We start from the raw sequence: 25,887 nt of genomic DNA on the forward strand, positions 1-25,887 counted from the left end.
AGCCTTTCCTCATCTCATTTGTCACCTCTGTTATTCAGTTGGAGTTGACATAGAGGGAGACATCCCTATTGATGAGGACAACCCATCACCAAGAAGAGGATGGAGCACACAAGAGACCCCACTCATCATGAGATCCCTGAGATGCCTCAGGGATGCACTTTCCTCCACAAAATTATTGGGACAACTAAACACCTCCCTAGGAGAATTAAGTTCCAATATTGGACAACTAAGGGTGGAGCACCCAAGAACACTCCATCATCCTCCATGAAATTAGAGAAGACCAAAGAATCATGAGGGAGGAGCAACAAAGACAAGGAAGAGACATTGAGGAGCTCAAGCACTCCATAGATCTTCAAGAGGAAGAAAGCCGCCATCACTAAGTGACCCGTTCCTTGATTTCCTTGTTCTTTATTCTTCTATTTTTCGAATTCTAGTGCTATGTTTATCTATGTTTGTATCTGTGATCATTAGTGTCTTAGTGTCTATGCCTTAAAGTATGAATGTCCTATGAATCCATCACCTTTCTTGAATAAAAACGTGCTTAAATTGAAAAGGAAAGAATTGCATGAATTTTGAATTTATAACAGTTTAATTATTTGATGTGGTGGCAATATTTTTTTTCTGAATGTATGCTTAAACAGTGCATATGTATCTTGAATTTGTGGTTCATGAATGTTGGCTCTTGAAAGAATGATGAAAAAAGGAGACATGTTACTGAGATCTGAAAAATCATTACAATGATTCTTGAAGCAAGAAAAAGCATTACTATTCAAAAAAAAAAAAAAAAAAGAAAAAAGAAAGAAAAAGAAAGAAATAAAGTTGTGATCCAAGGCAATAAGAGTGTGCTTAAGAACCCTGGACACCTCTAGTTGGGGACTTAGCAAAGTTGAGTCACAATCTGAAAAGGTTCACCCAATTATGTGTCTGTGGCATGTATGTATCGGTGGTAATACTGGAAGACAGAGTGCTTTGGGCCACGGCCAAGACTCAAAAAGTAGCTATGTTCAAGAATCATCATACCTTACTAGGAGAATCATTAACACTATCTGGATTCTAAGTTCCTAAAGAAGCCAATCATTCTGAATTTCAAAGGATAGAGTGAGATGCCAAAACTGTTCAGAGGCAAAAAGCTAAAAGCCCCGCTCATCTAATTGATACTGATCTTCATAGATGTTTTGGAATTCATTGCATATTCTCTTCTTTTTATCTTATTTAATTTTCAGTTGCTTGAGGACAAGCAACAATTTAAGTTTGGTGTTGTGATGAGCGGATAATTTGTATGCTTTTGGCATTGTTTTTAGTATGTTTTTAGTATGATCTAGTTAGTTTTTAGTATATTTTTATTAGTTTTAGTTAAATTCACTTTTCTGGACTTTACTATGAGTTTGTGTTTTTCTGTGATTTCAGGTATTTCTGGCTGAAATGAGGACTGAGCAAAAATCTGATTCAGAGACTAAAAAGGACTGCAGATGCTGTTGGATTCTGACCTCCCTACACTCGAAGTGATTTTCTGGAGCTATAGAAGCTCAATTGGCGCGCTCTCAACGGCGTGGAAAGTAGACATCCTGGGCTTTCCAGCAATATATGATAGTCCATACTTTGCCCAAGATTTGATGGCCCAAACCGGCGTTCAAAGCACCCTCAGAAATCCCAGCGTAAACGCTGGAACTGGCACCCAAATGGGAGTTAAACGCCAAACTGGCACTAAAGCTGGCGTTTAACTCCAAGAAGAGTCTCTACACGAAAAGTTTCATTGCTCAGCCCAAGCACACACCAAGTGGGCCCGAAAGTGGATTTTTATGTCATTTACTCATCTTGTACACCCTAGGCTACTAGTTTTCTATATATAGGACCTTTTACTATTGTATTTTAAATCTTTTGATCACTTTAGATCTCTAGATCATCTTGGACGTCTAGTTCTTAGATCACTGGGAGGCTGGCCTCACGGCCATGCCTAGACCTTGTTCTTATGTATTTTCAACGGTGGAGCTTCTACACACCATAGATTAAGGTGTGGAGCTCTGCTGTACCTCGCGTATTAATGCAACTACTATTGTTCTTCCATTCAATTCCGCTTGTTCTTGTTCTAAGATATCACTTGTTCTTCAACTTGATGAATGTGATGATCCGTGACACTCATCATCATTCTCACCTGTGAACGTGTGACTGACAACCACCTCCGTTCTACCTTCGATTGGGTGAATATCTCTTGGATTCCTGATTGCACGATGCATGGTTGATCGCCTGACAACCGAGTGCTCGTCTGACAAACGAGCCAACCATTCCGTGAGATCAGAGTCTTCGTGGTATAGGCTAGAACGGATGGCGGCATTCAAGAGAATCCGGAAGGTCTAACCTTGTCTGTGGTATTCTGAGTAGGATTCAATGATGAATGACTGTGACGTGCTTCAAACTCCTAGCAGGTGGGGCGTTAGTGACAGACGCAAAAGAATCGATGGATTCTATTCCAGCCTGACCGAGAACCGACAGATGATTACCCATGCTGTGACAGAGCATAGGCAGCGTTTTCACTGAGAGGATGGGAGGTAGCATTGACAACGGTGAAACCCTACATAAGCTTGCCATGGAAAGGAGTAAGAAGGATTGGATGAAGACAGTAGGAAAGCAGAGAGACGGAAGGGAAGGCATCTTCATGCGCTTATCTGAAGTTCCTACCAATGAATTACATAAGTACCTCTATCTTTATTTTATTGTTTATTTTCGTTCATCATCATATCATTTGAGTTTGCCTGACTAAGATTTACAAGATGACCATAGCTTGCTTCATACTAACAATCTCCGTGGGATCGACCCTTACTCGCGTAAGGTTTATTACTTGGACGACCCAGTGCACTTGCTGGTTAGTTGTGCAAAGTTGTGTAATGCCATGGTATTGAACACCAAGTTCTTGGGGTTCATGACCGGGGATTATGAGAGTTGTGAAAAGTATTGTTCACAATTTCGCGCACCACCGGGCTATCATGATTCATAGCATCATGATTGGAGAAGAAATAGAAGTTCATGAGGTTATATCTCAAGAACTTTATAAGGTGGCGGACAAGTCTTCTACCTTGGCAAGCCCATCACTAAGAAGAGGATGGAGCACACAAGAGACCCCACTCATCATGAGATCCCTGAGATGCCTCAAGGGATGCACTTTCCTCCACAAAACTATTGGGAGCAACTAAACACCTCCCTAGGAGAATTAAGTTCCAACATGGGACAACTAAGGGTGGAGCATCAAGAACACTCCATCATCCTCCATGAAATTAGAGAAGATCAAAGAATCATAAGAGAGGAGCAACAAAGACAAGGAAGAGACATTGAGGAGCTCAAGCACTCCATAAGATCTTCAAGAGGAAGAAAGAGCCGCCATCACTAAGGTGGACCCGTTCTTTAATTTCCTTGTTCTTTATTTTCCTGTTTTTCGAAAATTATGCTTATGTTTGTCTATGTTTGTGTCTTGTGATCATTAGTATCTTAGTGTCTATGCCTTAAAGTTTTGAATGTCCTATGAATCCATCACCTTTCTTGAATGAAAAATGTTCTTAATTGGAAAAGAAAAGAATTGCATGAATTTTGAATTTTATAACAGTTTAATTATTTTGATGTGGTGGCAATATTTTTGTTTTCTGAATGTATGCTTAAACAGTGCATATGTCCTTTGAATTTAAGGTTCATGAATGTTGGCTCTTGAAAGAATGATGAAAAAGGAGACATGTTACTGAGGATCTGAAAAATCATAAAAATGATTCTTGAAGCAAGAAAAAGCAGTGAATATAAAAAAAAGAGAGAAAAAAACGAAAAAAAAAAAGAGAAAAGAAAGAAAAAGAAAGAAATAAAGTTGTGATCCAAGGCAAAAAGAGTGTGCTTAAGAACCCTGGACACCTCTAATTGGGGACTCTAGCAAAGCTGAGTCACAATCTGAAAAGGTTCACCCAATTATGTGTCTGTGGCATGTATGTATCCGGTGGTAATACTGGAAGACAGAGTGCCTTGGGCCACGGCCAAGACTCAATAAGTAGCTATGTTCAAGAATCATTATACTTTACTAGGAGAATCAATAACACTATCTGGATTCTAAGTTCCTAAAGAAGCCAATCATTCTGAATTTCAAAGGATAGAGTGAGATGCCAAAACTGTTTAGAGGCAAAAAGCTAAAGCCCCGCTCATCTAATTGATACTGATCTTCATAGATGTTTTTGGAATTCATTGCATATTCTCTTCTTTTTATCTTGTTTGATTTTCAGTTGCTTGAGGACAAACAACAATTTAAGTTTGGTGTTGTGATGAGCGGATAATTTGTACGCTTTTTGGCATTATTTTTAGTATGTTTTTAGTATGATCTAGTTAGTTTTTAGTATATTTTTATTAGTTTTTAGTTAAAATTCACTTTTCTGGACTTTACTATGAGTTTGTGTGTTTTTCTGTGATTTCAGATATTTTCTGGCTGAAATTGAGGGACCTGAGCAAAAATCTGATTCAGAGACTAAAAAGGACTGCAGATGCTGTTGGATTCTGACCTCCCTGCACTCAAAGTGGATTTTCTGGAGCTACAGAAGCCCAATTGGCGCGCTCTCAACGGCGTTGAAAAGTAGACATCCTGGGCTTTCCAGCAATATATAATAGTCTATACTTTGCCCAAGATTTGATGGCCCAAACCGGCGTTCAAAGTCACCCTCAGAAATCCCAGCGTTAAACGCCGGAACTGGCACCAAAATGGGAGTTAAACGCCCAAACTGGCACCAAAGCTGGCGTTTAACTCCAAGAGGAGTCTCTACACGAAAATGCTTCATTGCTCAGCCCAAGCACACACCAAGTGGGCCCGGAAGTGGATTTTTATGTCATTTACTCATCTCTGTACACCTTAGGCTACTAGTTCTCTATAAGTAGGACCTTTTACTATTGTATTGAGATATCTGGGTAGTTATCCTTGTTCTGATGCTATCTTAGATCATTGGGAGGCTGGCCATTCGGCCATGCCTAGACCTTGTTCTTATGTATTTTCAACGGTGGAGTTTCTACACACCATAGATTAAGGTGTGGAGCTCTGCTGTACCTCGAGTATTAATGCAATTACTATTGTTCTTCTATTCAATTCCGCTTGTTCTTGTTCTAAGATATCACTTGTTCTTCAACTTGATGAATGTGATGATCCGTGACACTCATCATCATTCTCACCTATGAACGTGTGACTGACAACCACCTCCGTTCTACCTTAGACTGGGTGAATATCTCTTGCATTCTTTAACCGGAATCTTCGTGGTATAGGCTAGAACTGATGGCGGCATTCAAGAGAATCCGGAAGGTCTAACCTTGTCTGTGGTATTCTGAGTAGGATTCAATGATTGAATGACTGTGACGTGCTTCAAACTCCTGAGGGCGGGGCGTTAGTGACAGACGCAAAAGAATCACTGGATTCTATTCCGGCCTGATCGAGAACCGACAGATGGATAGCCGTGCCATGACAGGGTGCGTTGAACATTTCCACTGAGAGGATGGGAGGTAGCCACTGACAACGGTGAAACCCTTGCTTAAGCTTGCCATGGAAAGGAGTAAGAAGAATTGGATGAAGACAGTAGAAAAGCAGAGAGACGGAAGGGACAAGCATCTTCATACGCTTATCTGAAATTCCTACCAATGAATTACATAAGTATCTCTATCTGTATCTTTATATTTTATTCACATATCACCATACCCATTTGAGTTTGCCTGACTAAGATTTACAAGGTGACCATAGCTTGCTTCATACCAACAATCTCTGTGGGATCGACCCTTACTCGCGTAAGGTTTATTACTTGGACGACCCAGTACACTTGCTGGTTAGTTGTGCGAAGTTGTGTTTATGCCATGGTATTGAACACCAAATTTTTGGATTCATTACCGGGGATTATTTGAGTTGTGAAAAGTATTGATCACAATTTCGTGCACCATCTTGTATGCATGGAGTACTGACGTTATCTCTCCTTCGAGATCTAGAGTTTTACAAACGATACAAAAAAGAAAAAGACTTCTTCATATCTGATTATCTATGGAAAGTTGAATACAATAAGCCTTCAAGTCCAAATGAAACTTAGATCAAGCTAAGTCGCACATCCTCTGTTAAATCATAAATGGTCGTTAAATTTAGGCCATTGAATGCCATTTTCTTGACCACTAAAAATAACTGCGGACCTAATAAGTGCATTAGTGCAATTTACTCTTCAAAACGTTCTTTTTTTGTCTCTTTCACTCCGAATCTTAGTTACAAAATACGCCCTTTTTTTTTTGGTTGATAAACGGGGCTTCAAGCCCAAAAAGAAAAAAAGAATCACATAGTAACGATTCTGGGCAAACAAGCCCCTCTACTATCTTAAGCTAACATACTCCTCATTTCAGAGGGATGTTGGTCTAAAAATCTTATACCCACTGGTGTTTATGCTTGCTTTTGCCAGGTATCAGAGCCGATCGTTAATCGGTCTGATGGTTTTAAGGGATATTTAAGGTGAAGCATCGAAAGTCTTTCCGGCAAAGGTGGTCCGGGCGGCGTGTCCCGCGGTGTTTTGCGGCGGTGTGATGGACGAATACTCATATGTGGTGGAGGAGTTAGAGGAAAGTTGATGCTTGATGTGGAGGCTCACACTTGAGAGGGAGATTGTTAGTGTTGCAAGTGTGAGGAGTGTTGAAGTTAGTCTCACATCTAAGAAAGCATGGAAGAGTGAAGAGTTTATAAGATGAGAGACCCATTAACTTAATACCTTAAGGTTTTGAGTTAGATGTGGTGTCTTCTCATCTTATGTTCTCTCACTTGATTCCTCCCCGAAATCTCCCCGGTTGTCGAGAGCCGGGTTGGACAGTAATCTTCTGGGTGTTTTTGAATTTGCTTCTTTTTGCTAACAATATTAAACGCATGCTATAGAATTTGTTTCTACCTCAATCCTCTTCAGACCAAGTTCCCAGCATATCTTCAATTCCTTATATAATCCCCATAATTCTGCAATGAGTGCAGTACAACTACCAACATTGGGCATAAATCCCGCTACCCATCTCCCTAAATGATATCTAATAAGACCACCACAACCTGTCTTCTCCGTATTGCTCATCACTGCACTATCATCCATCCCTCCGGTGGGCATTTCCACAACACCTGAATCTGATGTCTGCGTCTGATCTGCCCATTGTCAGTCTGTATTCCATGCGCCTTCATAATATTATAAGCATAGTCCCTGATCATGTCCACAGCTCGATTCGGTCTTTGAAGTGGGGGCTTGAATATCTCCTTGTTCCGCCAATTCCATATCATCCAACATGTAACTAAAGAAACTAGTTATGTACGTTATCCAAATTTCCATTTTGGTGATTGGTTCCGAGGAAAGATTCCATTGGATCCAAATATCGAAGGGAGTTCTAAAAAAATTGACAATGTAGCTGGGGTGGATAAGTTGCACCCATATCCTTAATGCTGCCGGGCAGTCCCGCAACACATGCATCAAGTTCTCAGTTACGTTATTACATCTAATCATCTATGGCAATTTGGATTAGTACCAAACATTCTCGTCAAAACCGATGATGTTTAAATATTCAGGCCACGCCCACCTTGGCACTTTGTTATGTTCTCCAAAATATTCTGTTTCTCTTCTACTATTAGATTATGTTCTCAACTCAAGCCATATTGTCACGGGTTTATGTTTATATGATCGTTGAGCCATTTATTAAAACTTTGCAGATTGCCATAATAATAGATGAAGACTCATTATTATAATCCATTTTATAAATATAACGAGTACAAAGTAACTAGTTTGCAATCTAATTCACAGGTAATAACAATATAAACCGCAGGCCTTCATCTTGTTTCCTAGCTTTGATGAATTCATCAATATTTGATCTGGGCGAAGAGCCGATTAGAGGTTCCACCCAAAAATGAAGCAAAGAATAAGAATAATATGATGTAATGCAAATAGCACTTGCCTAAAGCATTAGATGATTAGAAACAGGCTATATGCAGAGCAAATTAACTCCATTTTTTTTGGTTAATCTAAGTCACTAATTTAACTGCCCTTTCAAAAAGCTTATGAACAGACCAAAATGTTTTGGCATTCAAGGAAGAAATGCCAATTCCGAGGTTCATTTTATAATTTTAGCCATAGCATCATCTCAAATTTTGCCATCACGAAAAGCTAGAAAATTATTCTTAAACTTGTCTCCAACATTAATGATTACAACAATAATATATCAAGCACACTAAGAAATTCTTCTTCCCCACAACTTCACTATCTTTAGAGGAACCAAATCCTACACAAAATGCACTTCAATTAGACTACCAATAACACAAGAAGGTAAACACCTCTTCCACTATAATCGTCAGTACATTAACTAAGCCTATACATAATCAAGTTTCCGTCCATCCATCAGTTTTCAGTTATCTAAGCTAAATTCAATTATTGATTCCCCTGACCTCAAATCAAACCCTCAAAAGCTGCATCTTGTTGGCAAAAGCAATGGCGATCCAATCGGGCTGGGCCACGGACCACTGCAACTGATTAATCTCAGAAGCAGCAGAATACACAGACATTGGATCAATCCCATTAGGTCCAGCCACAGTAGGCAATTCCCAAATCAGAGCCTGAGCATCATCCCCAGCAGAACAAATGTGCCTAGAACTCTGCGGAGCCCAAGCAATTGCACTCACACTCCCACGGTGCCTCTCTAACTCCGCCACTGGCATCGTCGGAGACCTAATATCCAATATCACAACTTTATTACTGTCCATCAAGATGGTCGCCATGTACCTCAAATCCTGCTTGTTCCACGCCAAACGCAGCAATGGCGTATCGGGCTGGGGGCTCTCGTAGATGATGGTGGAGTGCTCCTTATCCCTCAAATCGAAGATTCGAACAGATCCATCAGCGGAGACTGAAGCGAAGACACGGGCTTCACCCCAAGCAATGTCGTAAACCTCTTTATCGTGCGCAATGAGCTGCGTTTCAACGACGCCCTTTTCGATGTCCCAGATTGTGCAGGTGGTATCGATGCTTGAGGTTCCGATGCGTTTGGGATCGATGTCGTTCCAATCGAAGGAGGTGAGAGGGGCGCAAAACTCGCTGGTCTTGCTGTTGTTGAAGAGGGAGAGGGCCTCGACGGAGGATTCGCGGACCTCCCAGAGGCGGAGGTAGTCACCGGAGGTGGCGAGGAGGTCGACGGCGGAGTGGCGGAGAAGGGAGGAGGGGGTGGAGGGGTGGAACATGAGCTTTGTGGGAGGGTAAGGGTGGTCGAAGGAGAGAGAAGGGTTGGGCCTTAGGGTTAGGGTTTCGGGGTTGAAGGAGAGGATGTCAACGCGGTTTGTGTATTCTTCGATGAAGCTTCCGACGGCGATGCGTTGGTGGTTGGAAGAAGTGGAAGAGGAGGAGAGGGCCATGGCGTACAGAGGGTAAGTGGAGTCATAGGTAGCGGAGTTATCGGATCGGAGCTGGGATTCTTGGGAGGAGTTGTCCATTTTCTCGGGAAAGTGAGGGAAAATTGAAGGGGTGTTTGTTTTTCAGGTTCAGATGTGTGTTTGTAAGGACTGAGTGGCAACCGAAAAGTTAGGTGGTTCAGGAGAGTGGAAAATTCAGTGAGTCAAGGCCACCGCTCAAGACTGGAGAAGACGAAAATTAAATCTCAATATTATAATGATGGTGTGAAGACGAAGAAAACAGGGTGAATCATGTGAATCATCAACTTGCAGTATTCATTCTCATTCAATTCTTACTCGTCAAAGTCTTCATCACCAGCGGGAAAAAAACCAAAGCTTTTATTAATTGTTATTGCTGTGATAAGTGTGAAGTGCATCTAAGACCATCTCCATTAAGAAACTCATTCCAGTTTCTGTTCATGACTCACCTGTCATAAAAAGTAATTTCACATCAGTTTTTATATCATAAACAGTAAATAGAAACTCAAAGCATCTCTCTCTTCTTCATTAAGAGAAATTAACTTTAGTCCCTATTGTGGTCCCACTTAATTAATTAATTAAAATACTTGTAATTAATATAATTAATTTTTTTAATAACGTAATTTAAATATTTAAATTTAAAAATAATTCACTATAAATAATATTTTATATTAATTATGTTATAAATAATTAATATAAATTATTAATTAAATAAATATTTAATTATTTAATTTATTTAATTATTATAATTATTAATAAATTAATTATTTAATTAATTATTATTTAAGTAATTAATACAATTATTTAATATAATTAATTATTATTTAATTATTTAATATAATTATTTAATTTATTAACATTTTTATAATTATTTATTTTTTAAATAACTTGCCATTTGGCAAGTTATCATTGGATGTATGGAGTCTCCATTCAGAGGGACTTCCCTTCTTGGCCCCGTGAAGGAATTGCATTCCTTTTCACTCTAACGCTTCAAAGTTCTTATGTGTTAGAGAAGGGACTCTACTTTTATACCATTAGAGTTGCTCTAAGGTGGATGTCTTCGATAACCATTTCTCTATATTATTGAGAATATAAAGAGAGATGGTATAATTAATTAAGTTTGAAAAGGTGATCCTGTATATAAATAAGAATTTTACTCTCAAGAAGATACACATATGAATAATAAATATTTTTTTATACAAAACTTTTTCTTTCTCTCTTCTATACGTTTTTAATATACATAATAGTAATAAATATATATATATATATTGCTTCTATTATTACAGTGGAATAATTATATTGATAAATATTAAAATTAGAGTTTTTATTTAAAATTTTATTTTATATTTATTATATCTTCTTTATTTATTTATTTTACAACACATTATTAGTACGAGATTCTAATCAAATTTTAGAAATACTTTAGGTAACAAATTTTTATTATGTCGAAATTCTCTCATCTTGAATTTAATGCTTTTAATATATTTGGAAACAATTATTTATCATGGATACAAGATGCTAAAATCCATCTTAATTCAATGGATCTTGGCAATACCATTAAAGTTGAAAATAATACATCCAAAAAAGATAAAGGTAAAGCCATGATTTTTTTTTCGTCGTCATCTTGACGAAGGATTGAAAAATAAATATCTCACATTAAAAGATCATGCAGATCTGTGGAAAGACCTTGAAGAAAGGTACAATCATAAAAAGACGGTGATACTTCCTCAAGCCCGATATGAATGGACGCACTTGCGACTACATGATTTTAAATTCATAAATGAATATAATTCAGCGATGTTTCGAATTATCTCACGAATGAAATTATGTAGGGAAAAGATATATGATAATGATATATTAAAGAAAATTTTCTCAACCTTCCATGCTTCGAATGTGCTCCTGCAGTAGCAGTATCGAGAAAAAAGATTTAAAAAAATATTCTAAGCCAATTTCTTACTTTCTTGTTGTTGAATGCAACAGTGAATTGCTCTTAAGAATGGTGCCGCCTCATTTCCTGAAACAAATGAGGCAAATCATAACCCCAGAAGAGGTAAGTGGCAAAATTTTGGTAGCAAGAAAAATTATGGAAGGAATAAGAATTATATTCACAAGAAGGGATCTCACCAGAAGTGGGATAAAGAAAGAAATAATGGGTAAAATAAATCAATTGAGGATAAATATTTTCGTTGTGGTGGAAAGGGCCATTGGTCGCGTACCTGTCGTACCCCAAGGCACCTAGTCGATCTTTATCGAGCATCTTTGAAAAAAGACAACAAATAAAAGAAAACAAATTTGTTTCAAATGATGTTGAAAATTTCACCACTCATTATGATATATCTGATTTCTTTGAGGATCCTGAAGAAAATATTGATCATTCGATTAATGATGGAATAGTTTAATGTGTTTGTTTGTTAAGTATTCATGTGAATAAATAATGTAAGAAACTTCTTGTTAAGTTTTATGCATTTGAATTTCAAGTGTCATATATATGAATAATGTTTAATAAAATATTTATGTTTATGAATTTCAAAATCACTAAATGTACGAAGATAATAATGATAAAATTTTTAGTATATACTATACTTCTTAGAAAAATATTTTAAATCAAGGAAACGATTTTACTGCGTAGGTATTTCTACTCATATTATTATTATTTGTCTTTGAAGAAAATGGCAAGGATATATAATAAAGATGTATGCCTTGCGAATAGTGCAAGTTCGCAAACCATTCTCAAAAGTAATATATATTTTACCCATCTTCTGCCAAAAGAAGAATATGTTAATACTATTATTGGCTTAGGCAATGTGATAGAAGGTTCCAGAAGAGCTATAATTTTGTGTTCTAGAGGAACAAAATTCATAATAAATAATGCACTATTGTCTACTAAGTCTCTAAGAAACTTATTGAGTTTCAAAGATATTCGCAGAGATGGATATCATATTGAGACAATGAATGAGCGAAATCATGAGTATTTGTATATCACAACCCATGATTCAAATAAAAAGGTTATATTAGAAAAGTTATCCTCACTTTCATCTGGGTTGTAGTATACTAAAATTAGTGTAATTGAATCACATGTCATTATAAACCAGAAGTTTACTAGCCCAAATAAATTCATAACTTGGCATGATTGATTGGGTCATCCGGAAACAACCATGATGCAGAGAATTATTGAAAACTCCCATGGACATTCACTAAAGAGCCAGAAGATTCTTAAATTTAGTGAATTTTGTTGTGCTGCATGTTCTTAAGGAAAGTTAATTTTAAGGTCATCACCAGTAAAGATTGGATTTGAGTCCCCTGAATTTCTAGAAAGGATTCAAGGTGATATATGTAGACCCATCCATCTACCATGTGGATCGTTTAGATATTTTATGGTCCTAATAGACGCATCTTCAAGATGGTCACATGTGTGCTTATTATCTTCTTGCAACCCAGCGTTTGCGAGATTACTTGCGCAAATTATTCGATTAAAAGCACAGTTTCTAGAAAATTCAATCAAAGCAAATCGTCTTGATAATGCTGGTGAATTTACTTCCCAAATATTTGATGCTTATTGTATGGCAAATAGAATAAGTGTTGAATATCCAGTAGCTCATGTTCACACACAAAATGGGTTAGTAGAATCACTTATGAAACGCCTCCAATTAATTGCTAGACCCTTACTAATGAGAACAAATCTCCCAACCTCGGTTTGGGGGATGCTATTTTACATTTCGCATCACTTATTCGTTTGAGGCCAACGAGTTACCATAAGTTCTCTCCTATGCAATTAGCTTTTGGCAAACAGCCAAATATTTCCCATTTAAGGATATTTGGGTGTACGATATATGTTCCCATTGCACCTTTCGCACCAAAATGGAATCCCAAAGAAAATTGGGGATATATGTTGGATATAATTCTTCCTCTATAGTAAGGTATCTTGAGATACAAACTAGGGATGTATTTAAAGCCCGACAGTTCTAAAGCTCATATCATAATATATAGAAGGAAGTCATAATACTAGAAGCCCGACAGGAAATAAAAGCTCAAAGTCTCATAAAAGTGGAATTACAAAGTGCGAAGCGTTCACACACGATAACTAAACGCGTAGGTAAGATAAGAACAAAACATATAAATATATAACCTTGCACTAAAGCCCCAATATACAAGGTAGTAGCTAATAAATAAACAAAGTAAAATATATATGTGATATACAAAAAGAACTAGTCACAACCTGCAGAGTTTTGGCAGACTAGTCAAGAAGTACAACAAAGTTTCATAAAAAGCTTACTTCTTATCTCTCAAAGTTTAAAGCAAATTCTCTAAGGCAACAAGTTATATTTATACAAAAGATGAGAGCACAACTACAGCAAAATAAAGCAGAATAAAACAAAAGAGAAGGCATCATCTGCTCTGTCACCATGTCCGCAAATTCACTGAGGTGGGTTGCGACCTGCATTTGAAAAACAACAACAACATATGGTATGAGAACCGGAGGTTCTCAGCGTGGTAACAATGTCCAATATATAAGATATAAGGTTTCGAAATGTCAAAGGCAATTTTAGAACTTCACACTGATATAGAAATTTAAAACTTAGAAACAATTTAACAAAATTCATAAAGGGTTATTGAAATCCTAAGGAATTTCTAACTAACAAAAACACCACGTATGCATGCCTGTAAAATGACACGCTCACGTACGCATGCCAGTGCCCACGTACGTAAGATCACTTGGCAGTGGCCAACGTCCGCATTGCGTGCACTATTCCGTGTATGCATGCATTGGAAAACTTATATTTTCAAAAGCTGTAGAATTTCATATTTTCATACCGAACTTTAAACGTGCATAACTTTTTCGTTTTAAAATATTTTCCATTCATTTCTCAAACATCTTAAAGCTCTCAGACCCAACTTTTATTTAAATCAAATTTCAAAAAAAAAAACAAAGGTCCAGAGGCCAAGTTATGTCTTGTCAAAATTCATCAAAAATAAGATTTTGTCAAGATTCACAAGGTTCTCTAGTTTTCCAAAATATCAAGCCAAACCACATTCAAATAGACTCTAATCCATATCAAAACTTGACATTCAACACAAAAATCATACACCTATGCTTCATCATTTACCAATTCACTTTTTCAATCAATTTTACACCTAAATATTATTCAATTTATCACTCCTTAAATCCATAATTCAACAATATCGTAAGACCCTCAACTTCCACCACTTATCATCATTATCAACCATAATAATACATATTCATCTCCAACATTAAAAGTCTCAACAATCAACATCAATCATAATAATTAATGCCCATTTTCATCATCAATATTCAACATCAAACATTAACAACACCATTAATCATGATAAATCATCAATCATCATCACATTAGAATTCACCGTAATCATATCTCAACACATACATTTTATTCTATCTCCACAACATACATATACCACAAACACAACCCAAACAACCATATATTCAATTCAATCCTATCTTATGGTCCACTAACCTAAGTTTCACAAAATATTACATATTATATAGAGGAAACTTAACTATACCTTGGCCAATTCCTATGCAACTCAAAACTCCCAAAAACTTGATTCCAATAAGCTTCCACAAGGTTTCAACCACCAACACCAATCCAAAAGCCAACACCACTTCTAATAATCACCAAATATTAACTTATACACATATAATATACCAAAGTTAATACCTAGGATTTACAATATACCAAACCACAAGGGTTTCGAGAAATCTTACCTTACCCAATGGTATTAGGGGCACAAACCAACAATAATCTACTATTGAATGACACCTAAACAACCAAAATCATAAAATCTAATCAAAACTCAAACTTAAAATTTCAAAATCTATTAGGGCTAAAGAAAGGAGTAGGAAATGCGATTTTTTACCAAAAATACTTAGTTAGAAATGACGGGCTCAGCGAGAGCTTTGCGTAGCTGTAAACAGAACGCGAATCGGAGCACCGTAGCTCAAGCTATAAGTGAAAGAAGAAGAGGATGAATAGTATTTTCTATCTTCTCTTCTCCATTCAACTCAGCTGCATGTTTGTGTTTTAGGGCAAATGAATGAGCTAAAAGCTTACTAAAGAGGTTTATATATGTTGGGCTTGGGCCTAACTTGGCTCCGGTCCAATCCGTTTAGTATTTTTGGTCATTTTAGCCTAACTTTGGGCCAAAACCTTTAGAATTAGTGTCTAATTTTTAATTCTAAATGGTTTTCTAAGTTTTCTATAGTTTTATTTTCTCTCACGCAGTACCGAACAGACTTAAGCTGGTACTGAAAGACTATTTTACCAGTACGCATTTTTACACAATTTTTCGCAAAAAGTTACATTTTCCCACTCAAAAAAATCTATTGAATTCAATCTCACCTTTAAATTGTCGAATTAATTTATTATTTTATTTTATCTAAGCAGCTGATTTAGTCCCGATTCTTACAAAAAGCATAAGAATCTTAATAAAAATAAGAAAAAATAAAAAATAACTAAAGATACTCATACATCAGATATGTTGTGAAGAACTGAGGTTATGGACTACTGGTGTGGCTGTCAACTTAGCTTATGTACCCTGTTTGGATTAATGAAACCCTAAGCTTGAATCTTGTCTATTTGGAGCTTAGAATTGTCTAGTGGGTTTGTGTAGTTTTACATCATTTCTATTTGAAACTATTACCATACTGGGAACCTTCGGGTTCTCACCCATTGTGGATTTTGTTAATTTTCAGATATAGGACGTGACGCACTTTGTTGAGCATGCCAGAATCTCTTTGAAAAACGAAGACTCTTTTGTATTTTATACTTACTATATATTCTCCACTTTTCAATATGTATTTGTATGTCCCTCTTAGAGGTTTTTATTATAGAGAAACATGATTGTATTTTGGGTATACTTCCAGTTTATAATACTTTCTAGTCAGTATTTTCATCATAGGTTGAGGCTAGTACTTGTTATGTATTTCCTTTCGAATCACGCATATATATCTCTTCATTTCTGTATATCGACGCTTTTATTTTTAACGTTACGTGTATGGTGACGATTATTGCTTTTGTTTTATCTTTTCTTCACAAGCTCCTACCTATACTGCTATCTTTTGAATATATATGTGTGTGTGTGTGTGTGTGTGTGTGTGTGTGTGTGTGTGTGTGTGTGTGTGTGTGTGTGTGTGTGTGTGTGTGTGTGTGTGTGTGTGTGTGTGTGTGTGTGTGTGTGTGTGTGTGTGTGTGTGTGTGTGTGTGTGGTACATCTTGTGCTTAATTGAGTGGATTTTATCCACTATTCTCACACTTATTCATGTAATCTGCATGTTTTACACTTTCCATCCTGATTTTGTGCTATGATTGAAAACATGCTTCTTTGGCCTTTAATTCGCTATTTTTAATCCTCTCTTATTACCATTCGATGCCGTAATATGTGTGTTAAGTGTTTTCAGGGGTTACAGGGCAGAAATGGCTTAGAGGATGGAAAGGAAGCATGCAAAAGTAGAAAGAATACAAGAAATTGAAGGAATTACTGAGTTGTCCAGCCTGACCTCTTCGTACTAAATCGATCATAACTTGAGCTACAGAGGTCCAAATGAGGCGGTTCTAGTTGCGTTAGAAATCTAACATCTGGGACTTCGCAAAGATATAAAATTTGCCATAGTTGCTTTGCTGTTAGGTGACACGCACGCGTGAATGACGCATACGCGTGGATAGTGCGGCAGACAAGCGATGCGTACTCGTGGGCGACGTGTACGCGTGATAGAGCTACGTGCTGGACATATCAAAAATTGCTGGGGGTAATTTCTGGGCTATTTTTTACCCAGTTTTGGGCCCAAAAAACACAGATTAGAGGCTGCAGAGTGAAGGAATCGGAAGATCACTTTCATTAACAAAATTTTAGGTTTTAGATGTAGTTTCTAGAGAGAGAGGCTCTCTCCTCTCTCTAGGTTTTAGGATTTCTCTTAGTTTTGGGTTTATTTATTCCTAATTCCAGGTTCAATGTTCCTTTAATTTAGTTCTCTTATACTCTTATTTATTCTAGCACTTTGGTTTATCTATTGCTCCTGTTGATTCACTTCTTTTCCAATTTAGTTTATGAACTCCATGTTAGATTTGATTTTCTATTTAATGCAATTTGAGGTATTTCATATTTATGATTGCTTTCTTCAATTTGTGTTATTGATGCTTTCAATTGGCTGTTTGGATTTTATTATCTCTTATTGTTTTTCTATATTTTTATGTGGTGCCTTCCAAGTGTTTGTTAAAATACTTGGGAAGATTTTAAATTAGCTTTTTATATCTTCTTGGCTTTAGTAGAGTAATTGGAGACTCTTGAGTTATCAAACTCCTTTGTGATTGATAATTGGAAGTTACTGGTTGATTTGGATCCCTCTAAAGCTAGTCTTTCCTTAGGAGTTGACTAGGACTTGAGAAATCAAATTGATTTGTCCACTTGACTTTCCTTCATAGTTAGAGGTTAATTAAGTGGGAGCAATGAACAATTCTCATCACAATTGATAAGGATAACTAGGATAGGACGTCCAGTTCTCATACCTTGCCAAGAGCTTTTCTAGTTATTAATCTATTCCTTTTACCATTTACTATTCTTGCTTCTTATCTTAAAAAAACCCCAAAAAGATACCTTTACATAACCAATTATAAGAACACTTCCCTGCAATTCCTTGAGAGACGACTCGAGGTTTGAATACTTCAATTATTAGATTTATTAGGGGATTGTTACTTGTGACAACCAAACTTTTGTATGAAAGGATTATTGTTGGTTTAGAAACTATACTAACAACATGATTTCAATTGTGAAATTCTAAACCACACAAAAATTCGATCGTCAAAATAGCGCCGTTGCCAGAGAATTGCAAACGTGTGCCTTATTATTGGTTATTGTAAATATTTTCTTTTTGCTTGTTTGCTATTTTTGTTAGTTTAGGACTTAGTTGCTTATTTTTACTAGTTTTGTTTTTATTTTCTTTAGCTACTATGAACTCTCACCCCTTTGGATATGAGTTTGGTTACAATTATGTTGTAGGAAGAGGAGATTACAATGAGAACATGCATCAAGATTGGAACGACCAAAGAAGGGTGGCGCCACAAGGATTTGATCAACCCTCTTGGCAATAAACTCCTCCAATGTGTTACAAGCAACAACCTTTTTGTGATGCATATCAAGGCAATGGTTATGGTGGACCCTTCCGTGACAATCAACCCCCACCACACTATACCTATGAGCCTTCTCCTCAACATAACTTTGAACCACTATACTCACAAGCCACCCACTATCAAACACCCTTCTATGATCCTAATCCTTACCCACCATACCAAGAACCTTATGAGCCATACTTAGAACCACCCCAATCCCAACACAATTACTCCCAAGAACCACCACCTCAATATACGCCATCTCCATATCCTTATCAAGAAGAACAACCTCCGTATTATGAGCCCTTTCTCCCAACAAATAAACCCTTCTATCCACCCCAACCTCCATTGGACAACAACACACTCATCTCTAACCTCATTAGTCTCACCTCTAAACTCTAATATCTTATATCCCGCAGGGACCAACCCTCTACCTCTAAGATTCAACCCTCAAGTTTTAGTGCACCGCCACCCTCCGTGCAAGAATACCCATATCCATCAATCCAAGAGCAAGATGATTCCAACTATGATCTTGACATGGAACAAGAGAGAAGGGATCGTCTTTATGAATTCATACTTCAAGAGAAGCTAGCGGAGGCCCTAAAGGTGGAGGTAGTGGAGACCCTTGAAGGTGAAGGAGTGGTTGACAAATTAGTGAAGGAAGACATCAAGGAGGACTCTAATTTTGTATTAAAGCAAGTGGAGAAAGTCGAAACTATAGAAGAAGAGGAAGTGGTTGAAGACTTGGGAGATGCGGAACCTCCATGGGAAAGTCAAGTCATAGAGCCTCCTTCTAAGACGTTTGAAATTGATGTTGAGGAAGGTGTACAACCTCCAAGGCACATCCTAGTTGAAGACTTTGAAGAGGTTAATCCAGAGATGGATTCAATCATTGATGAATTCTTATCTGTAATTGAATCCTCTCCCATCGGACTTAACATGGAGACCAAAGAAGACACAGCACAACCTCCCATTCCCTTGGTGAGCAATGAAGAAGAGATTGAATTGGAAGAAAGCTACCAAGAGGGAGAGGTTGATATTGAAGAAGCTCGCAAAGAGGTGGAAGTTGTTAAGAAAGAACACGCGAGAGTGGAACTTGAAATCACCTTACCAAAGTTGTTGAAGACCTCTCCCCCTAAGTCACCATCATCCTTTACAACATTCAAGTGGGTAAAATTCATATCCCTTAGCTTTCTCATTCCACTTGAATATGGTTTGCTTGAGACAGATGGTCAACTTAGAGCTCTTTGTGGCGTTGCGAGTAAGAGGAAGATGGTTAGTGGTAGGAATTGTCATGCAAGGTTCAATATGGTTGTATGCTCCAAGTTGAAATGCAAAGGTTGGTGTAGAGCTCGATTGCATGGGTCTAGGAAGTTGTTTGGACGCTTCAGTGAGAATTCAGATTGCTTGCCACCCGGTTGGAACAATGGTGATCAACACAAAGACAGGCGCAAAAGCAAGACTTGGAACCCTGGAATTCATTCTAGCAATCAATACTCTTGGGGCCTTGTCACTTGCTTCACCTTGCTTGAAGGCGTTATGCACCTAGTTTGGGATCCCGGAGGCCATTGGAATTACAAACATTGGTGGAGATTCCTGGATGAGTTCAAACACAAGCCACCATGACAAGGAGCTCACCAAAATGTCCAACTTAAGGACTTTAACTAAAAGTGCTAGGTGGGAGACAATCCACCATGGTATGATCGTCTCTTTTTATTCTTAGTTTTATTTTATTTTAATTTTATCAGTATTAATTCGTAAATTCTGCATCATCATCTGTATTCTGCATTCTGCATATAAGAAAAAATAGAGAGAGAAAAGCGCGTTCCACGCGTGCACATGAATCACGTGCACGCGTCACATGCGACGCTAAACCTTACAGAAAGTTATGCGGGAGCTGTGCAGGAAGGGTGCCTTGCGCATGAGCCAACCCACGTGTACGCGTGGGCGATGCGTGCGCGTCACCCATAGTTTAGTCAAACCACGCGTAAGCGTTAGTAACGCGTACGCGTGGGGTGCAAAATTGGCGTCAATAGGTGATTTGGCCGAGAGTTGTGCTGTCTTGGTGCTGGTATTATGCGTTTAGCACAACCAGTGGTCACGCGTACGCGTGACCGACGCTTACGCATCACTTGGATTCTTGCTCACCCAGGCGTAAGCGTGACCGACGCTTACGCATCGCCTCTTCTTTCGCACAACTACGCGTACGCGTGGGCGACGCTTACGCGTCGCTTCGCAGATTCCATTCTTCTACTTTTCTCTCTCCTTTCTTATTCCTCCCTCCTCCTTTCCTACTTTCATCTCCTCCCTTTTTCCTTCTCATTTTCTTTTCCTCATTTCATTTACATACTTTTATTCATTGCATTTTAACTGTATGCATGTTTTTATTTTCTTTTCTATGTTTATTATTTTTCTATTGGTGTTGAAAATTTTTTTTTTACTCAATTGTTGCATATTTCTTGCATTAATTTGGGTGCTTCTTGACTTGTTTGCTATTCAGTTGACGTGTCTTGTGCTTCTATTATTTTTCTCACTTGCATGTTGTAGCTACCATGTAGTTGAGATCCTCATTATTTGGCATCAACCCACCCATATTCTATTTGTTTTCCCATATTTGTTTGTGGGTTACTCTTCTTCCTTTCTCTCTTCTTTCAGGATGGCCACCGAGAAGGAAAAGGGAAAGCTTCTCAATGGGGCGAACAACAAGTCCATTTGCATAATCCATTAAAGAAAGAGCAGCAGTTGTAGCTCACACCCCATCCACTTGCACATCTTAGCATGCACCGTCTTTAAGTGTGGGGAGGTCGATACTGATCTCCGTGGGTTAGTTACTTTCCTATCTCAACACCAATGTTTAAATTTTCTTTGTTGAATTAGTTGTTGCATTTGCATGTTTGCTTGATTTCGTGCATATTCTACCACTACTCAGTTGAAGTGATGAACTCTTTTTCAAGGAATTATTTTATAGTATTTCACTAATTTGAATTAAAATTTTTGCTAAACTTGTTTGAAGATTTTTATTTGGAACATGGTTTTAGAGGTCAAACACACAAAACCAGTGAGATTTTGAGCCTATTTGATTGGTTGCATCTTATCAACCAATATTTTATTCTTGATGTGTATTGTTCTCTCTAAAATTGTGATCTTTGTCTTGCTTGATTCTATATTTCTATGGTTTGATGTATTCCTATACTTATATGATTGAGGCCTTGTTTCACTTAGCTTACATACCCATATGGCCTTTACCCTTTCACTATCCTTTGCAAACTAATTTGAGCCAATTTTACCGTATTTGTTCTTTACTTTAGCTCATCACTAACTCTAAGCGAAAAACAATAATATCCTTAATTTGAATCCTTGGTTAGCTTAGACTAGTGAGAGTACTCATGAATTAAGTGTGGGGAAAGTGGGTTTGGAAACATTTGGTTTGGGAATTGAGTATGTTAGACTTTTGTGAAAATGTGAAAAATATTGAGGACATGTTTATGCATTCAATACGTTTAATCATATGCATTGTGAAAAACAAAAGAAAAGAAAAGAAAATACAAGAAAAAGAAAAGAAAAATAAAAAGAAAAGAAAAAGAAAAAGAAAAAAGAGCAAATAATAAAAGGGGACAAAATGCCCCAAAGTAATTGATGATAGCAATGCATATGAGTTGTACTCAAATTTAGGATGCATGAATATGTGGAAAACGTAGTTAATGGGTAGTTAGATTTTATATTATGATTACATGGATTGTTCTAAGCTAGGTGAGAAGTTTAGGTTAATTAAGGATTCTGATTTTAGTCCACTTGACCAAATATAATCCTACCTTGACCTTGACCCCATTACAACCCTTAAAAGACCTCTTGATTTATGTATTTGTGCATTAAATTTTTGTTGATTGTTAGATGAAGAGCAAGCCTTAGAAAGCAAGGTTAGTAGAGAATTGAGAGAATCGAACCTTAAACACTTGAGTAAGTAGAGTATATACACTTCCAGTGAGGGTTCGAAGCTCGATTCCCTGTTCCCGGCTTTCACGAGCTATTTTCTTTTGCAAGTTTACTTGTACCTTATTTCATGATTTGAATTAGTGAGATCCAGTTCATATTTCTTATTGAAGAATTTGTTTACTTTTAACCAAGTGGGTAGAAACATTTTGCATGTAGTCGCATTCATATAGATAGGTTGCATTTCATACTTTCTACCATTCTTCTTCAATCTTATAGTTTCTCTTGAGCTTAGCATGAGGACATGCTAATGTTTAAGTGTGGGGAGATTTGATGCACCACTATTTTGTGGTACATCTTGTGCTTAATTGAGTGGATTTTATCCACTATTCTCACACTTATTCTTGTAATCAGCATGTTTTACACTTTCCTTCCTGATTTTGTGCTATGATTGAAAACATGCTTCTTTGGCCTTTAATTCACTATTTTTAATCCTCTCTTATTACCATTCGATGCCGTGATATGTGTGTTAAGTGTTTTCAGGGGTTACAGGACAGGAATAGCTTAGAAGATGGAAAGGAAGCATGCAAAAGTAGAAAGAATACAAGAAATTGAAGGATTTGCTGAGCTGTCTAGCCTGACCTCTTCATACTAAATCGATCATAACTTAAGCTACAGAGGTCCAAATGAGGCAGTTCTAGTTGCGTTGGAAAGCTAACATCCGGGGCTTCGTAACGATATAAAATTTGTCATAGTTGCCTTGCTGTTAGGCAATGCACACGCGTGAATGATGCGTACGCATAGATAGTGCAGCAGACAAGCGACGCGTACGCGTGACAGAGCCACGTGCTGGATGTATCAGAAATCGCTGGGGGTGATTTCTGGGCTATTTTTGACCCATTTTTTGGCCCAAAAAATATAGATTAGAGGCTGCAAAGTGGTGGAATCGGGAGATTACTTTCATTCACACAATTTTAGGTTTTAGATGTAGTTTCTAGAGATTTTAGGATTTCTCTTAGTTTTGGGTTTATTTCTTCCCAATTCCAGGTTTAATGTTCCTTTAATTTAGTTCTCTTATACTCTTATTTATTCTAGCACTTTGGTTTATCTATTTCTCTTGTTGATTCGCTTCTTTTCAAATTTAGTTTATGAACTCCATGTTAGATTTGATTTTCTATTTAATGCAATTTGAGGTATTTCATATTTATGATTGCTTTCTTCAATTTATGTTATTGATGCTTTCAATTGTTTGTTTGGATTTGATTATCTCTTATTGCTTTTCTATGTTTTTATGTGGTGCCTTCCAAGTATTTAATAAAATGCTTGGGAGGGTTTTAAATTAGCTTTTTATGTCTTCTTGGCTTTGGTAGAGTAATTGGAGACTCTTGAGTTATCAAACTCCTTTGTGATTGATAATTGGAAGTTGCTGGTTGATTTGGATCCCTCTAAAGCTAGTCTTTCCTAAGGAGTTGACTAGGACTTGAGGAATCAAATTGATTTGTCCACTTGACTTTTCTTCATAGTTAGAGGTTAACTAAGTGGGAGCAATGAACAATTCTCATCACAATTGATAAGGATAACTAGGATAGGACGTCCAGTTCTCATACCTTTCCAAGAGCTTTTCTAGTTATTAGTCTATTCCTTTTACCATTTACTATTCTTGATTCTTATCTTAAATAAACCCCAAAAAGATACCTTTACATGACCAATTATAAGAACACTTCCCTGCAATTCCTTGAGAGATGACCTGAGGTTTGAATACTTCGGTTATTAAATTTATTAGGAGTTTGTTACTTGTGACAACCAAACTTTTGTATGAAAGGATTATTGTTGGTTTAGAAACTATACTAGCAATGTGATTTCAATTGTGAAATTCTAGACCACACAAAAATATGATCGTCAATATGTATGTATACTTTTAGGTGCCGTAATACCTTACCACATCTAAATTATGGCTATAGCGTAAGGCTTTGTGTGATAGGGTGTTACAGGGTTCACAACTGATGTAGCGTAATGGCAATGAGGCTGAGTCGCTCACAGAGACAAATCCATGTTCGAGTGCGAGTAAGGTGGTTGTGGTTAATTAGGGTTACAATGAGGTTTAGGAGAGAAAATTTTGAATATAGAGGGAAGTGAAGGGATCGATGTAGATGTCATTGACGGCGACGCCGTTGATAAATAAAGGGTTAGTTTTGACAATCAAATCTTCTGGTCATTGTTGACTCTAAATGCGTGGAGGTTCCTGGATTAGGATCTGAGAGAGTCGCGATTATTGATGGATAGGATAGTATTGATGTTGGTCTTGGTACGAGAAAGGATGGTGGAGAGATGATTTTTAATGATGTAGACGAGGGAGTGGATATCTCTCTTTGTCTTGAGTTTGAGAGAGAGAGAGAGAGGGTTAGTAAGTGAAAGAAGAAGGAGGAGTAAGAGTTACCTTTTGATTTTTGTGGCAAAAGATTAAGTAACAATGGTAGAAAAGGGAGAAAGATTAACACTGGAAAGATGATACATAATATAGGTGGAGGAGGAAAAATGATTAGAAGCGAGATGATAATGTAAAGGGTAATTTAGAAATTAAAAAAAATTAATAGAGTCAACTCTCAATTTAATAATTAGGTAGTATTGTCAAAGAAAATTAATTTTTTATAGTTATAATATTGGATGAACCACAAAAATGCATATGATTTTTTTTATACTGACAAAAATGCTTCCAAATTTTGTTATCCACAAAAAATATCCTCAAATTATTTAAAAATGCGACAAAAATGTCCAAAAAGAATATGATTTTTTTTATAAGTAGCAGAGGATTTTTGTATTTGACAAATTGCTTATGCATTTGATCTAAAATTTTATAGGAGTATTTAGATAACTATTTAGAAAATAAAAAAAAACTGGATAAAAATTTCATCTCTAGATTTTTTTTAAAAAAGTATTATTAGTTATTGACAAAAAATTTACAAAAAAAAATACACTTTACAAAAAATCACCAAATTTTAAAAGTAAAATTATCTCATTTTTTTAATTATACTTACAAAAATTTATATCAAAATTTGATAGCAAAAATATTTTTGAGAATATATATGTTGGCCATTTTTATTATATTTTTGAATAATATAAAAAATTTTTGTTAATAACAAAATTCAGAAATATTTTTACCAACGCATTCTTAGTAATTTATCTTTATAATGTTATTTTATTTTTTATAATTAATTTTATCAACTGGTTAAATTTTTGGTGGTGCAGCTCTTAACCAAACAGGTAAACCTACCATTTGTCTAAGCCTTGAGGTGCATTTAAGCTTAAGGATTTGTTTGGTTGAGGAACAAAAATGAGGTGAAATTTGACAAGGTGAGTTTCATGTGTGTATTTAGTATTTACTCATCATTCTCGTCAATAAAAATCTTC

General features: G+C 36.8%; 1 protein-coding gene across 1 annotated transcript; it reads right to left on the minus strand.

Annotated features, from left to right (window-relative positions):
* Nucleotides 1-8,154: 8,154 nt before the first annotated feature.
* Nucleotides 8,155-9,798, minus strand: LOC112715706 (protein TRANSPARENT TESTA GLABRA 1). Its single transcript, XM_025767519.3, has one exon. It carries the CDS (start codon nucleotides 9,470-9,472, stop codon nucleotides 8,441-8,443), a length of 1,032 nt encoding a protein of 343 aa, XP_025623304.1. The 5' UTR covers nucleotides 9,473-9,798; the 3' UTR covers nucleotides 8,155-8,440.
* Nucleotides 9,799-25,887: the final 16,089 nt, after the last annotated feature.

Source organism: Arachis hypogaea, chromosome 10, assembly GCF_003086295.3.
Source record: "Arachis hypogaea cultivar Tifrunner chromosome 10, arahy.Tifrunner.gnm2.J5K5, whole genome shotgun sequence".
Taxonomy (NCBI): Eukaryota; Viridiplantae; Streptophyta; class Magnoliopsida; order Fabales; family Fabaceae; genus Arachis; species Arachis hypogaea.

Bases quoted from the DNA above. Each gene is read 5' to 3' on its own strand.
- LOC112715706 (XM_025767519.3), bottom strand. From the start codon at position 9,472: ATGGACAACTCCTCCCAAGAATCCCAGCTCCGATCCGATAACTCCGCT.